This window comes from Eurytemora carolleeae, unplaced genomic scaffold (assembly GCF_000591075.1).
Source record: "Eurytemora carolleeae unplaced genomic scaffold, Eaff_2.0 scaffold516, whole genome shotgun sequence".
NCBI classification, from domain to species: domain Eukaryota; kingdom Metazoa; phylum Arthropoda; class Copepoda; order Calanoida; family Temoridae; genus Eurytemora; species Eurytemora carolleeae.
Genome location: NW_019397079.1, coordinates 37,292 through 54,782, shown reverse-complemented (window position 1 = coordinate 54,782; position 17,491 = coordinate 37,292). Strand labels below are relative to the sequence as shown.

Genomic DNA, 17,491 nt, shown 5'->3' with positions numbered 1-17,491 from the left:
GTTGGATCTGTGGATCTATTATCTAAGAGAATGGTTGCTTATTATCCCTGTGGTTGGATCTGTGGATTTGTTATGTTTTCCTCAAATCTAAATTGAAATCTCGCCATAACTTCTACCTTGGGGGGATAACACTCCTTTCATCCCTACAAACACAATATTTCAAAACAAATCATAATTTTCATTTATATTTTAAACTTTAGGAATAGATATTATGTTTTAAATATCTAGATTGTAAAGTACTTGAGTAGCACACAAGTATATCAAGGCCCAAGGATTGAGATGGGTAGTTTAACTCATCTAAATATATATCAAGTACTGATGTAAACATCTTTTTTTTTCGGTAAAAAAACCTTTTACTTTCTAATTCCTAAATCATTGAACATGAAGGAGTTAACCTTTAATATTTCAATCTATGTTTAATTGATCTATTACAAGTTTGAAAAATCAAATGACATCTATTAATTTGAAAAGAAATAAGGAGACAGGACATAAGTTTTCAGAATTAAAAACTTCAGAGTTGTGGCAATTATATACGTCGCTTAAAGAAGACGAATAGCATCAGAACCCAAGAAATTTTAGCGCGTAAACCATAAGAGAACTCTCATTGGCCCGGCTCCAACATGGATATTAAAAGTAAGGATTTAGCAGAAAAGCAAAAGTTTCCACAGTGGATATGCAGATATTTAGCAATTGGGATTAAGGGTATCCATTAGAAGAGGTTTTACCTCAGTTACTTAACCCAAGTAATTTGACAATTTTTGAAATTTCTTTTGCTTTTATCGTGAACTTTCGTACTAATCTGTTTCGCAAAAAAAAATGCGAAATTTTCGTAAATTTATAATTGAATTTTAAAGCTGATTGAGACAACAAGAGAAAATTTTGAGAACTCCAACGTTCTAGTTAAAGGCACTGTATGCGTAATATGTGGCCCTCTAAAAGGGACTGTATGCGTAATATGTGGCCATCCGCTCAACGATGCCAATGCCCGATGCACAACACACTTCTGTATGCCGAGTCCATTAGTGCCTGATCCAATCAGGGTTCAGTCATGTGTTTGTTGTCTATTCTGAACCAATATAAATAGTATGGCACTCCTGTATGCCAAGTCCATTAGTGCCTGATCCAATCAGGGTTCAGTCATGTGTTTGTTGTCTATTCTAAACCAATAGAAATAGTATAGCGGTAGCAGCTATCTTTCTATCTATCTCATTTTCACGGGCAGCCGTAGTACATTTGAATTTCCTAGCCGTGTAAGCCTTTCCGGTCCCAGTTTGTACTGTATCTAGCTCTATGGAAAGGACTAGCCGGTGCAACAAGGTTGACGCGGTCAGGCTATATGCTTCATATACAGGCTGAATTTACTTTTACTACAGGGGCAAATTTGCGTGTTATCCAATCAGAGTTATGAATCCTTCAATCTGCGCTATCCGTAAATGGAAATATTTACTTGTACTGAAACTATAGTGAACTTTACCCTTGAAACTTTTAGCTGATCCGAAATGTGGAAGAAATTGCCGTTGTAACGTGTATACTGTATAGTTCTAATAATAGAAATGCGCAAGTCACTTTGTAGATTAACCTCAATTGAAAAAAACTTTATTTTTTACTCATAAAAATGGATCTAACTCATACTTGATCAGACAAAGACTTTCATGGTACCATTGTGAATCGGGCATTGCCATTTTTGCATGAAGGGTCGCATGGAATTACGCGTACATTCCCTTTAAGTAAAACTTCATTTAATGGCCATCAGCCCTGGATATTGATATTCCATAACAGAAGGTATTAAAACTTCAGATTTAATTCTAAATATAGGCTTTTCTGCAATACTATTTTTTCAATTAAAACTATCAAAAAGAGGGAGGGGGGGTAGGAGGGGGAAGAAGAAATATAAATTTTAACACACTATCACTATTAGGCTATTTTTGTCTAATTGAGATTGCTCTTTTTGATTTTGCGCCTTTAGAGATGAGATTGGATAATTACGTCGAATTTTAACGTTTCTTGATTTTTGCGTTGTTATATATTACAATGGTGGGCGATTATATCAATAACATGAAGACGACTTTCGATTTCAATTTATATTTATATCAGGCGTTTACACAGCATGAAGACTCAAAAACATAAAAATCAAAAACATGGAAACAAAGAGAAGCTATCAAAAAAACAAAGAGAAGCTATTAAGAAAACTTCTCTTTTATTACTTGTAAACTTGTAATTCGAAAAAGATCGGTATTAATTGAAACTTTATTAACAAATCGTCTTTATTATATTGGTTGAAATACCTACCCCCATATTAGAAGTAGTATGAAGGTAAAAGAATGAATTATGTAAAGATTTCAATATAGATATTCTAAAGGATAAAAACTTTAAACTAAATATATTCCGATATACCGCAGCGCTCCTATAATATATATATATATATATATTATATTATATTATATACTGTGTTATTTCAAAATTTACATTTTAGATCTAAACACTCAAGAACACATCTATATTATCAATAACATATTTAATGTTTAAATTTAATGTTTTCTAAATCCTCTTGTTAAATTGCAATGAATTTATTCCTGAAAATCCTGAAAATGTTTTTGATTTAAAAAAAAAGCTAAATATAGATAATTCTGCAACAGCATGTATATGTCATGAAAATGTTGTATTTTAACTTTATCTTTGTAAATATATGTTTTGATGTTGTGTTGCGCTGACCGGCCTCACCGGTCTGAGTGGATCATGGTTTCTTTAAATAAAGATCAGTTCAACTCAAACCTTGATTATAGAGAGGATAGATTTTGTAGTTTATTTCGGAGTGAGGTTGTTACATATATATGTGTGTTTTTGAAATTAGAAAATGAATATATTCTGTGAATTAGACTTAGCTTATTAAAAATTTAGTTTTTTATGTATCTTTACCATAATATACTAATTTATGTTTGTGTGTGAAAATAAATCTAAAATAATTATAATAATAATATATCTCATCATCCAAAAATACTTCTAAAACCAAATATCACATTTAAACATTATATTATTGTTTTCGTGTTCAATTGTATGTAATATTTTATAGAAAAACTTAAGAATAGGAAGACGACATTAAAGCAATACGTAAGGCATTTGATATTGTTGCAAAGCAAATATCTTTACTTGTAAGTAATTTAACTTTTAATTATGTGAAATGGGTCTGTTTACACAATTGTTGTGACTCATGTTCATGGAACTATATAACCCTGTCCTGATTTGGTTATTTTTGTCTAATTTAGATGGGGGGGGGGGGGTGTTTTCCACCTACCATTATGATTTTGCTCTTATAGTTGAGATAGAAATTATACCTTTATCTTGAATGGTTAGGGTGCAAGAGAGGATTTAAAAAAAATTCAAACAGTACGTCGAAAAAATTTTCAGATATAAATATTTTTGCTTTTGGCAAGTGTAAACATGTAATGCTGTAACACATGTTAATACATCCATTTTTCAAGGGCTTTTCAAATACTTAAATTTTAACCTTGTTTTTGTGTTTTGTTTCAGCCGTTTTAAAGTTTTTTAGATGGGGGCACCCCCGGCCCTCCCCCCCCAATCGTGATAGGGTTAAAGTCATAAATTGAGTTTGAAAGTCGACTTCCTATTTTAGAGTTTTTGGTAATATTTTCTGTAATATTCTTTGATTCTTGTGTTTAATATTTCTTGTACTCTTGTGTTGTCTTGTTGACTTGTTGTCCTGTTGACTTTGTACTCTTGTGTTTTCTTGTTTCCTTGTTGTCCTGTTGACTTTTACTCTTGTGTTTTCTTGTTGTCTTGTTGTCCTGTTGACTTTTACTCTTGTGTTGTCCTGTTTTCTTGTTGTCCTGTTGTCTTGTTTCCTTGTGTTTTCTTGTTGTCTTGTACTCTTGTGTTGCCTTGTCGTCGCGTGTTCTTGTACTCTTGTGTTTTCTTGTCGTCTCGTGTTCTTGTACTCTAGTGTTGTGTTGTCGTCTTTTTTCTTGTATTCTTGTCTTGTCTTCTCGTCTCGCGTTCTTGTATTCTTGTCTTGTCTTGTCGTCCCGTGTTCTTGTATTCTTGTCTTGTCTTGTCCTCGTGTTCTTGTCTTCTTTTGTTGGCTTGTCGTATCGTGTTCTTGTATTCTTGTCTTGTCTTGTCGTATTGTGTTCTTGTATTCTTGTCTTGTCTTCTCGTCTCGCGTTCTTGTATTCTTGTCTTGTCTTGTCGTCTTGTGTTCTTGTACTCTTGTGTTGTCTTCTCGTCCCGTGTTCTTGTATTCTTGTCTTGTCTTGTCCTCGTGTTTTTGTATTCTTGTCTTGTCTTCTCCTCCCGTGTTCTTGTATTCTTGTGTTGTCTTCTCTTCTCGTGTTCTTGTATTCTTGTCTTGTCTTGTCCTCGTGTTCTTGTATTCTTGTCTTGTCTTGTCGTCTCGTGTTCTTGTATTCTTGTGTTNTGTTCAGAAAAAGTGTAATGTTTGCAATTTCATTAAGAAATGTTTGCTTAAAGTGATGCTTTATAAAATGATGTTCAGAAAAAGTGTAATGTTTGCAATTTCATTAAGAAATGTTTGCTTAAAATTATGCTTTATAAAGTAATGTTCAGACAAAGTGTAATGTTTGCAATTTCATTAAGAAATGTTTGTTTAAAGTGATGCTTTATAAAATAATGTGCAGAAAAAGTGTAATGTTTGCAATTTCATTAAGAAATGTTTGATAAAGAATGCTGTTTCCTGTTTTCATTATCATAAACTTTTCTTCCATTTATGCTTCAACTGAAATCGATTTAAGGTACTATGTTTTTAAAAATTTTTTCTCTAAAAACATTTAGTCGATCTCGCAGGTATTATCCACGAATGATGAGACTTAAATGACGACCAAAAACTCTGAAGAAATACAGTTTTCTCCTGTATTTGAAGAATAAGATATATTTTTGTCAGGAACGAGTTGAACGTTCTTCTTGAACTACATCTACCTTCTAAACTCTTAGTTCACCAGGTAATCCTGGATTATTTTATCGAGCTGGAACTTTTATGTTGATTACCCTTAATCCCGAGTGCTTGACCTTGACATTCACAGATTGCAATTCTGAATTTTACGAAGAATCTGCTTGATCTCTTGATTTTGGATACGTTCTCTCTTCTCCAATTGGTTGAACGCAAAATTCCTTGGCTTCTGATTGGCTGTTTGTTTTCTGCACGTCAAAGGAATAACAAAAAATAAGATCAAGCATCAATCTAGATAACAATACACGAGTTCCCACCTCTTTTTTACATATAATGGTTGCTATTAATTTGTTTGGTTTTTCAATAATATTTTGAATTATAAAAGGCCATTCGTTTTTGAGTTATATAAAAAAACAGAAGATGAATGGTCAAAATTAGCCCTGTTTCCCCACTCCCCCCCCCCAGTAGGAAATTGGTTAATATGGTTATAATACAGCTTAAATATAATATATTTAAATGTAATCAATATAATGATATAGGTGACAAAAAAAAATATTTTTGTAAATTAGGACAGAGATTCTGTAGAACGTTTAACAAGGACAGCAACAGAAAGATTCCACGTCAGAAAGCACATAGAAGATTACCACGTGGGAAAGCAGATAGAGGACAGAGGAAGAAATAGAAGAAATGTACAGAGCGCAGATGCCGGGGCAACAATGTACCTTCCTTTAGGGGGAGCAGGAAATAAAAGGTGCAAAGAAAACTTTTGCAGCATTTTTTGGCATTCTTTGTTAGCATGAATGGAACTTTCAAAACTTATCTAAAATACAAAACCAAATGCTATATTTGATGGAATCATTGCTTGTTTTTTCTTTCCCTTTAGATTTGAAAAAAAATGTTTTCTTTTTTTCAGATGCCCAACTGCTGCAGATGCTGCTGCTGTTAGGAAAATAAATCAACTAATCAAACAATCTTGAAAAAAGCTCAGATAACAGTTTAGAATTTCATGCTTTCGTTTTAGATTTTTAATTAAGATTGACACAAAGTGGGTAAAGGTAAAATATGCTAAAAATATGATAAATTAGGTACTGTAAAAAGTCTTTAAAGTTGAAACTGGGCTGACATAGAATAGGGGCGAGGAGGTATGTTCATCTCGATAAGGCGGGTACAAGGGGTTGATCCGGTTCGAATTGGTTTGAATTGACCTTAGTCTACTGTAGTTTGGCTTTGTTTAAAAATTGATTTTTATTTTTATTATTGCACAGTATTGCACAGATGACATTTCTCTCCACTACTCTCAACATTTTATCCATTGTCATCAACATCAACAACAACTTAAACAATAACAATAACAACAACAACAGGCTGAATATTAACGCTCAAAGTAACAACAATATTGTTACAAATACCAACGTAAACAATGGAAATCAGGTAAAAATTTTTTATTTATGATCAATCCTAAAAAAGGCTAGAGGACATTTTTGGTGACCCCACCCCCCTCTCTCACGTTCTTTCTATATTTCTGTTTTTTCTTTCACCATCACCAAAGATTTGTTTAATTGAAAAGGAAAGAAATCTAGCATCCTAGTTAAGACATATTAAATAGGACCGATTTTCAACCCTTAACTTAGCCTATGCTAACTTTTTAAGTCTGTAAAGGGTTACTCACAAAGGATGCGACCTTTTAGACGACTGTACGGAATTAACACTGTCTTTCTCATCATATTCATGATTCCCTAAACAATTGAATAAGACTATATTTAAAAATTTGAATAAGACTATATGAAAAAGACTATATTTAAGGCAAAAGGCTTAATTTAGCCTTGGGAAAACCATGTGTTTAGAGTTTCCAGTCGTCTTCACACTCTCATGCTTTGTGGGTAACCCTGTACATCATTTTTAAAAAACGTTTAAAGAAATTTTTTTAGTAAAAACTGATATTTTAAATGAATTGTTTATTATTTTACTTTAGGTTAATGTTATGGTACCTGTACTTAACCCCTAGTTTAACAAGGTACTTCAAAATAGATCATTATTTTTTAACAAGTATTTCACAGAATACTTTAACTGACAAAAAACCATTTATTAGCTGTTTTCGGATTGTTCAGTCTAAGCCACAATCTCCAATGTTTCAAGCGTTCTTGAAAAATAACAAAATTAGAACAGAGTTTGGAAAACCACTTCCGAAAACAAGAGCTCTTGAAGAGTTTGGAAAACCACTTCCGAAAACAAGAGCTCTTGAAGAGTTTGGAAAGAGAGCCAAGGTTCACAAAAAAGCCAACCTTGCATCAAATCCAGAAAATTTTGTTGGTACTCTTCAATCAATGGTGATGCATGATCTTAGCCTCGGGCAAGCATCAAGGTAAACTTAGAATTTTTAAACCAGACTAAGGACAATTCTACTGAATTCCCCAATAAAAATAAATCAGCAAATCGGTTCTGTGGTTATGCTCGTACATTCAATCAAAGAGGATACTTTATATTAGCCTCGGGCAAGCATCAAGGTAAACTTAGAATTTTTAAACCAGACTAAGGACAATCTTGTGTTTCTACTGAATTCCCCAATAAAAATAAATCAGCAAATCGGTTCTGTGGCCGTAGGATTTGGAACTCTTTTTACGGAAAGCTCTCCAGAAAAAAAAACTGTACTTAACAATATGCAAGATTCAAATCTCAATTAAAATCTCTTAAATCTTTGAAAGTTCTTATTTAAAAACAAGTTCACATTTTTTGGTGATATAATAAAACCTGGAGAAGTTACTCAGTTCCACAGTTGTTACCGATAAACCTGTTTGAAATGTGTAACCCTATAAAGGCGGGGGGGTCTGAATCTATGTATAGAAAAAAGGCCTTAGAGAATAGGTATAGGGTTGAAGTGCATGTGCATAGCCCAATTTGCCAATGCCAGCTCATTGAAAAAAAGATTAGACCGATAGCTTCAATAGTTTGGTTGCAAGGGAGGGTTGAAAAAAAAACGCCAAAAAGGGGTCAGAAAAATGAAAAAATATTTTTGTTTTGTTTTAAACAAATATCAAAGTGTGACACATGTGTCTATATCCATTTTTCACGGGCTTTACAAAAATATAGTTATAAGATATGTAGCTTTAGTCACAAAAAAAGTTATGGGCTATTTTAGATTTTTTTTCCAAAGACCGGACTTTTTTTCCGACTTGTACAAAACGCTATGCATTAAAAAAGTCTTTAAAAAAAATCCTTTCAATTACTGTTCATTAAAAGTCACAAAATTTCACAATAATAGTGTCAAAAATGAGAGTATTAGGATAAACGAACCCCGCCTGTTTAGGGTTAAAATATGAAAATTCATCAAATTTTTGTTCAAATTCTCCAGTTTGTAAATAAACTGATTTTTATAATAATTAGGCGGCGACGACTTGATGATCAGCTGTACTGGCAGTTTTTTATTCATCCTAAAGATTTAGAAGCCTTGCTCAATAAACCAGGAAATTTTATGAATAAAATTCCCCCTTTCGGTCTTACCCTCCCCCCCCCCTTCACTTCCCATTTTTTAATCCTTCCTTCACCCTATTCAAAACTTTTTTTTCAAATATTTTTACATTTGAATAAATTTTGATATTTTTTTTTTCGAATTTTAAGTATGGAGCCTGTTTTAAAATTATTTCCTTGGTTGGAAAGGAAGTGGGTGTTTGCCTCTTTAAAATATCTTACAGGATGTCCCACGGAACATGACAGTTGGTGAATAGTTTTGAATGTCTTCTTAGTTTTTCCTTATACTGTATTAGATATTAAAGACTTTTTGCAGTTTTATTTCGTAAAAGTCTTTTACACAAATATATTTTATTTTTCTATAATATGACGACCTTGTAAAATTTGTTATAATTACCTTTGGTATCAAAGAACTTAATGAATCATGGAAGAACACATTTAAACTATTCACTAACTGTCATGTTTCGTGGGACAATCTATACATTCATTTCTATATTTTTCTTATCTAGAAAAGCAGTTTTATAAAATAATTCTGTAGGATTTGGTTTACAAAGGTTGTCACTTGAAAGAGAAAGATTGGAGAATCTAAAAGACAATGCAGCAGCAATTAAACCAGACAATGTTTCCTCCGGAAATAAGATGGAGTCGGCCATTTTAGATTTGAAATCAGATTTCCCGCCAAAAACACGGGTTAAAAGAAATTCCCCGGATCCACAATCGCCCTCCGTTCTCTATCTTCCTTTAGGTAGAGTTTTTAAAAATAAAAATTTTACAAAATTTTTTTTTATTTTTAAAAACTGAAAAAAAAACTAAAAGATTTACGAATGTTTAAAGGAAATTATAATATCTTACATTAAAGAATAACAGTTTTCAAAAGTAAAAATATGTTAGAATAAATATCTTGTTTGGTAAAAGTAAAAATATCGTTTATTTATTAATGCTACACCAAAAAATAGAAATTAAATAAAATGTACTTCTAGGCGGTGGTGGAATTAAAGATTGTCAGCCTGCAGGTACGACAAAAAAAATATCTTATTTAAAATTTTTTATTTTTTGAACTTTTTTATTTGGCTTCAATTATAAATAATTTAATGGAGTAGTTTCCCTCTTAAATTAATTTAATTTAATTAATTTCTTAATTATTTTTAAATTGTACTTTTTATAATCTCCTGTACAATTAATTGTAAACATTTGTTACCAAAGAAATTGAGTTTTTGCTACAAACTCACTATATATTTGCAACCTATTGGTGTTTTTTTTACAATTTATTATTTAAAATTTTTTATTTTATAATTTGGATACAGTTAATACAGAAAGCAACCTATTGGTTGATATTTCAAACTTAGATTATTTGATGAAACAGAATTCAAAGTTGAAAATATCTAAGATCTATAACACTGGGTTGCAAACATAAAGGGATTAGAAAATCAGAGTTTGTGGCAATGACTCAATTCCTTCGTGAAAATCTAAAAAAACTTAAACTTTTTTTTCATAAAAATTACATATGTGATTTTTATTTATACATATTGTAAACCAGGACTATAGAAAACTATATAAAATCAACCCTTCATAAAACGACAGTCTTTTACTGAACGAAGGATTTTTTCGAACCAATTTTTGAAAAAACGTGCCCATCTTTATTTATAACATGTGTGTGATTTTTCCCATGGTTTCCACCGTGGTTTCATAAATAATCGAAATTCAATTCAAGACAATAGAATATTTCCGAACCAGATCTTGATATAAAATTTTAATACAAAATTTAATACAAAACTTTGTTAAAAGAAATGTTAAAATTTTGGGCAAGTTATAAAAAATGAAAAAAGAAACTATAAGAATTTGAAGAAATAAAAGTGGAACAAAAATTGGATTTTTTTTCTATGATGGGTTAAGGGGGGGGGGATAAACCCCCCTTTTCGAATTGGGTAATGCAATATATGTCACTAGTTCAACTGTAAAAATGTTAAGACATAAAAGTTTAAAATATGAGATACGGATTGCGAGAGGTTTAAAAAGATAAAAAACAATGTGAGAAAAAAATTATAATTTTTATTTTTTTAACATATTTTCAATATGGCTTTTCAAGTCATGAAAGGAATTGATTCTGTCAAAAATAGTGATATTCTTATCCCTATATTTTTGTAACCCAATATCGTAGACCTTAGAAATTTTAAAATTAGAATTTGTTAGATCAAATAATCTTTAGTTTGAAATATCAAAGGTTTAAACAATCAGGTTTTTAATATATATATATGAAATTGGAAAATTTGAGTTTGTGGCAAAGACTCAATTCACATATGGAAAAATAATTTGTTTGTTTGTAGCTGGGTCTAAACTTGTTCACCTGGTTCCTCTCATGTTTGCTGGGATGACCTTCACCATCTTTGATGCTGTTGCAAACATCAACAACAACATTAACAGCAACAACAACAACAACAACATTCAAAATATAAACTTTCAACAATCTGTAAACACAGGTTTAATATTAAATATAATGTTAAAGAGACTGAAAAACGTTATTTCAAGGGATCTTTCATTGATACAGTGATAACCAGAAAATTCTCTGGAATAGGAAGACGACTTTAAGAATCAAGTTATAACTTTATAAAGTTAAATAAGCACATCCCCAGCAATTTCAATAAATTAGTGATCTACTAAGTGTCAAGCAAATCTATTTGCTCTGTAACAACAATAAATGCACTTTAGTGTTGCTCTAATGTCGTCTTCATAATCATTTGTAATATGGTTATCACTGTAGAGGGGCATTTGGGGTATCTAATACAGGAGTTTTCAGCATCGGAAGCACTACAAATATAGTTAAACTAGCCAAAGCCTTAAAGAGCTCCGAATCCACTCGACATGAAAAATCAACTCTATGCAAATTCATAAATTACTATCTGTAGAGAACCCTTTTTTCAGTTTTGATATTTTGTTCAATTTAGTTGTGACTGGGAACGTGAATGTTGCAAACCAAATCAATGTTATGAACGGTATCGGACGTAAGAAAAGAAGATCCCTAGAAAGCATGAAAGCCAGAATATGTGCGCAGAAACTTTTGGCTCAAGCATGGAAAGCTACCAAAAAAGAGGCAGCAAAAGTAAGTGCTCAGGAGGTTTGAGATTTTTTGGGAAAAAGAAGAGAAGATAAATATAAAGTATAAGAAATAGATAGATATTGATATTTAATTACGTGTTTATTTGTTCTTGTCATTATATTTAGAGATGCAAGTTTAACTTTGAAATTGTTTAGGTTAGTTTATCATTGTGTTGATACAATACAAATACACAAGGAGTCCCAGTAATCATTTGGTTTAAAGAGACGACTTAAAAATCGGTTTTGATTTCCGATTTCTAAAAAATAATATAAATGGTTCCATAGACTGCCCAAATTTTGGTCTACCTTAATTTTATCTTTTAAATTTTGCGACAAAGTAGAAATTCAGAAAACTTTTCAATATTCTACATTAACTTGATATCTCTGATGGCAGACCAAATTTTGAAAATCCTGAAAAAATCTTGAATTCTTAATTCTCATATTTTGTGAGACACCAATTATATATATATATACGTGTGTTTAGATAGCTCGGACTGGACTTGTGCAGAAGCAGATTGATAACAACAAAGTTTAATTGATTTATTGTGGAATCTGTTCTCAACATATCTATTTGCATGTTTTCATTAGTTATAGAAATAAATATTCTTTTTTAACTAAAATTGTAAAACTAGTAAAATATTTTCATAACAGTGGATTAATATGTACTTTGCTTGGCTGGCTCTGTGTTTGTCTCAAGGAGAATGAAATAGAACGGAGACACAACTATTCAGAATAGGTTATTATACACGCGGTAATTGTACATCAGACAAATATTTCTTATTCAAATGAAGTACCGTCTGCAAAGCATGTATAATCATTTGGTAGGGCGGACCGCGTCAGTTGTATCTCCCTTTTATTCCATACTCCTTGGTTTGTCTGCTTGTATCCAAGAAAAAATGTCAAATTTTAATATTTTTGAAAATGCTCCAATGTCAAGAGAAAAATCCACGTTTAAAAGAAAAATATAATATTTCAATTAATTAATTTAGGGATATCGAAAACTATGTAAGCATACTATCTCAGTGCAGGGAACAATGCTTTCAAAATTGCAATTTTTATCTTTTCAAGAAATCTTTCAATCCAAGTATAGAAGCAAAAAAACTGCAACATACATTTATAAAAATGGGAAATCATACTATTAGGAGAATTAGGATTAATAATCGTTTTTTAAATCGATCAAAAAAAGCTATAGTTTTTCGTTTCGTTTTTTGTTATTTCTAAAACGATCGTTTCGTTTTTAGAAAAAATATCGTTTTAGTAAACGAACCACTCGTTTTGAAGGATCGCTTTTGAAAAAAATTTAGCTAATAGATCTGAGTTTTATAACAAAAAATTTCAATTGTTTTTCAGGAAGATAAGTTTATTAATGTTGTCTTAAATGTTGTTTCTTTGAGAGGAATAACGAAACTGTTTTCTGACCTTAGGGATTTCTGATCTAAGAATTTTCCGACTAAAAAATGCATTTTGTCTTTAAGAAGTTGCTAACAATTGTCAAAAATCAAAAATGACCAACTTTTCAAAAACGATCTTTTACACAAACGACCGTTTCATTTTTTCGTTTTTCCTCTTCGTTTATATAACGAAAACAAAAATAACGATCAATCCCCGGACTATATATTTAATTAAGCAATATCAACTTTAAAAAAATGATAAAGTGTGAGAAATAGTTTTTTAGGAGTCTTGATTTCGTTTTCTAAAAAATCCCTAGTTTTGAATCACGTAACCACACTTCATGTCCATTTCGTTTTCTGAAACATTTCCTGATTTTAAAATATTTACACAAATTCATATCAATGTGAATCAGGTAAAATTTAAACAAAATAAAAACCAAAACATAATTTTTATAGACATTTGTTAAGTGGCAGAAAGAATCATAACCCTGGTTGGGTAGTATCCCCCAAATAGGTGGGAACAGAGAAACCGACCAACTGTACACGACGTCACGAGTGTAAAATATAACAAGGAAAACGAAATTTTCTCACATTGGTTGACCAAAATTAAATAAAAAACTGTAAAAACAGAAACTAGAGAACACTTAAAATTGCACTTATTTTACTGTAAAATAAACATTTTTTCCTAAAATTATTACTATTAATAATTTTGTCGGACACAAATACTAAGTTGACACTTGTGACGTCAGAACACAGCTGTACTGAGAATGTACAAGTCTACGTTGCCATCTATTGTACTATAATCTATTTGGTATCCCCTGCACTGCGGTGTGTATTTTATAAAAAATCTTCCAGAAGTATATTTATATAAAAACAAAGAAAGTATATTTTCTTTTCTTTTTTTAAAATTTTTAAGCTTTTTTTCTTGGATCTCTGAGACAAGTAATTTCAATATGGAGAGTGGGGGAACTGTATAAAATATTAATACATCACTTTACCAAACAGATTTCAACCAAGGATTCAACAAACTTGGAGACAATAAATTTACAATTTTCTATGTGCAGATATGTAGAAAAATTATAAAGAATTTTTTTACAGAGTCAAACCTCTGTTCATGAATCATAAAGTTCTCAATATTTTTAAACAAAGAGTATTAAGTCAGAATTGTTGTGTTGCCGTTGGTCAACAGAATCTTTCTTAAATTGAAAAAATAAATTCCTGTTTATTTACGGAACATTCTCCTACATATCCTTCTTTTGGTGAAAGATAAATCCGTCCTTCTTTTGGTGAAAGATAAATCCGTCCTTCTTTTGGTGAAATATGAATCCGCCCTTCTTTTGGTGAAAGATAAATCCGTCCTTCTTTTGGTGAAAGATAAATCCATCCTTCTTTTGGTTAAATATGAACCCGTCCTTCTTTTGGTTAAATATGAACCCGTCCTTCTTTTGGTTAAATATGAACCCATCCTTCTTTTGGTGAAATATGAACCCATCCTTCTTTTGGTGAAATATGAACCCGTCCTTCTTTTGGTTAAATATGAACCCGTCCTTCTTTTGGTTAAATATGAACCCGTCCTTCTTTTGGTTAAATATGAACCCGTCCTTCTTTTTGTGAAATATGAACCCGTCTTTCTTTTGGTTAAATATGAACCCGTCCTTCTTTTTGTGAAATATGAACCCGTCCTTCTTTTGGTTAAATATGAACCCGTCCTTCTTTTGGTCAAATATTAACCCATCCTTCTTCTAGTGAAAGATAAATCCGTCCTTCTTTTGGTGAACTATAAATCTGTTCTTCTTTTGGTGAAATGTAAACCCGTCCTTCTTTTGGTGAAAAATGAACCCATCCTTCTTTTGGTAAAATATTAACCCGTCCATCTTTTGGTGAAATTGGAACCTGTCCTTCTTTTGGTGAAATAGAAACCTGTCCTTCTTTTGGTGAAATAGGAACCTGTCCTTCTTTTGGTGAAATAGGAACCCATCCTTATTTTGATGAAATTTGAACCCATCCTTCTTTAGGAGAAATAAGTGTCCTTCATTTGGTGAAATATAATATTGTCCTTCTTTTGGTGAAATATTAAACCATCCTTCTTTTTTGTAGAATATGAACCCGTCCTTCCTTTGGTGATATAATTCACTACATTTCATTCTACTCTCTCCCTACGTACTTATTCTATACTCCCCTCTTCTTTATCTATACTCCACTCTTCTTATTTTATGCTCCCCTCTTCTTATTCTATACTTCCATCTTCTTTATCTATACTCCCCTCTTCTTATTCTATACTCCCCTCTTCTTTATCTATACTCCCCTCTTCTTATTTTATGCTCCCCTTGTCCTATTCTATACAACCTTCTTCTTATTCCTTACTCCCCTCTTCTTATTCTATACTCCCCTCTTCTTATTCTATACTTCCCTCTTCTTATACTATGCTCCCCTCTTCTTATTCTATACTCCACTCTTCTTATTCTATAATCCCTTCTTCTTATTCTATACTTCCCTCTTCATATTCTATAGTCCACTCTTCTTATCCTTTACTCCCCTCTTTTTATTCTATACTCCCCTCTTCTTATTCTTAACTCCCCTCTTCTTATCCTATACTCCCCTCTTCTTATTCTATACTCCTCTCTTCTTATTCTTTACTCCCCTCTTCTTATTCTATACTCCCCTCTTCTTATTCTTTGCTCCCCTCTTCTTATTCTATACTCCCCTCTTCTTATTCTATACTNTATGTAGTTCTGGATCTATGTAGTTCTGGATCTATGTAGTTCTGGATCTATGTAGTTCTGGATCTATGTAGTTCTGGATCTATGTAGTTCTGGTTCTATGTAGTTCTGGATCTATGTAGTTCTGAATCTATGTAGTTCTAGATCTATGTAGTTCTAGATCTATGTAGTTCTGGTTCTATGTAGTTCTGGATCTATGTAGTTCTGGTTCTATGCAATTCTAGTTCTAAATATAATTTTGGATCTATATAGTTAGGTTCTATGTAGTTTTGGATCTGTGTAGTTTTAGATCTATGTAAATATATAGTTGGGTTCTATGTAGTTTTGGATCTGTGTAGTTTTAGATCTATGTAGTTCTGGATCTGTGTGGTTTTAGATCAATGTAGTTTTGGTTCTATGGAGGCTTTGGTTCTAAATATAGTTCTGGATCTATGTAGTTCTGGAGTTCTGGATCTATGTAGTTCTAGTTTTATGTAGTTCATGGTTCTATGTAGTTAATGGTTCTATGTAGTTCTAGTTCTAAGAAGTTCAGGGCCTCTGTAGTTCTGAATCCATGTAGCCCTGGTTCTACGGAGGTTATGGTTCTATGTTAATAAAAATAATGTAACACTATAATCTGTAAACCTGAATTACGTTCTACATTATCAATTATTTACGTTGTAAAAAGCTAATTAAAACCCATTTCATGATTTATCTAACTGCGCTGTAAATAATTATGTAATATGATTAGCTTATTAGCTTAATTACATTGTATGTATAAGTAATTCTGTTGATTAATGTTAACTTAATTGTAAGATAGAAATCCCAAATATTTTGCAGAGTTTTGATAAACTCTGTTTTGATTACGGTAGAGAAGTAATTGTTACTCGTTTAGCGTACAAAATTAGACGTGCCCAGTGGTATGGCATTAATACTCTCTGAGATTGTGCCCAGAGGTTTGGCATTGATAGAACAGTTTAGATCATGCCAAGTGGTTTGGCATTGATAGAACAGTTTAGATCATGCCCAGTGGTTTGGCATTGATAGAACTTAGTTCTGGTTCTATGTAGTTCTGGATCTATGTAGTTCTGGTTCTATGTAGTTCTGGATCTATGTAGTTCTGGATCTATGTAGTTCTGGATCTAAGTAGTTCTGCTTCTAAATATAGTTCTGGATCTATGTAGTGCTGGTTCTATGTAGTTCTGGTTTCATGTAATTCTGAATCTATGTAGTTCTGGTTCTATGTAATTCTGTATCTATGTAGTTCAGGATATATGTAGTTCTGGTTCTATGTAGTTCTGGTTTCATGTAATTCTGAATCTATGTAGTTCTGGTTCTATGTAATTCTGGATCTATGTAGTTCAGGATATATGTAGTTCAGGATCTATGTAGTTGTGGTTCTATGTAGTTCAGGATCTATGTAGTTCTGGTTCTATGTAGTTCAGGATCTATGTAGTTCTGGTTCTATGGAGTTCTGGTTCTATGTAGTTCTGGGTCTATGTGGTTCTTGTTATATGTAGTTCTGGATTTATATAGGTCTGGTTCTAGGTATAATTCTGGTTCTATTTAGTTCTGGTTTTACGTTTAAGTCTGGATCTGTTTAGTTCTGGATCTATGTAGTTGGTTATAGATATAGTTCTGGTTAAATTTAGTTTTGGTTCTCTGTAGTTCTGGTTCTAGATATAATTCTGTATCTATGAGGTTCTGGTCATCATTACAGATCTGGACCTGGTTCTGTTTCTGGTTCGGGCTCAAAGTCTGAGTCTTGTCACTTTTTCTCTGATTCTGGCTTCTAGTTCTGTATTTGCGTCTGGATAAACTGGATGTGTTCAGGTTCTGGTTCTGTATTTGCGTCTGGATAAACAGGATGGGTTAAGGTTCTGGTTCTGGATGTTGCGACTGGATAAACTGGATATGTTCAG

General features: G+C 32.0%; 1 protein-coding gene across 1 annotated transcript; it reads left to right on the top strand.

Moving 5' to 3' along the window:
- The first annotated feature begins 6,258 nt into the window (after positions 1-6,258).
- Positions 6,259-12,077, top strand: LOC111711677 (uncharacterized). The gene is made up of 9 exons (XM_023486073.1): positions 6,259-6,352; positions 6,894-6,935; positions 7,011-7,283; positions 8,303-8,382; positions 8,925-9,131; positions 9,367-9,399; positions 10,711-10,863; positions 11,329-11,483; positions 11,964-12,077. Exons 1-9 carry the CDS (start codon positions 6,342-6,344, stop codon positions 12,012-12,014), a joined length of 1,005 nt encoding a protein of 334 aa, XP_023341841.1. The 5' UTR covers positions 6,259-6,341; the 3' UTR covers positions 12,015-12,077.
- Positions 12,078-17,491: the final 5,414 nt, after the last annotated feature.

Bases quoted from the DNA above. Each gene is read 5' to 3' on its own strand.
- LOC111711677 (XM_023486073.1), top strand. The intron at 7,284-8,302 runs GTAAACTTAGAA...TATAATAATTAG, and splicing joins AGCCTCGGGCAAGCATCAAG to GCGGCGACGACTTGATGATC. The intron at 10,864-11,328 runs GTTTAATATTAA...TGTTCAATTTAG, and splicing joins TCAACAATCTGTAAACACAG to TTGTGACTGGGAACGTGAAT.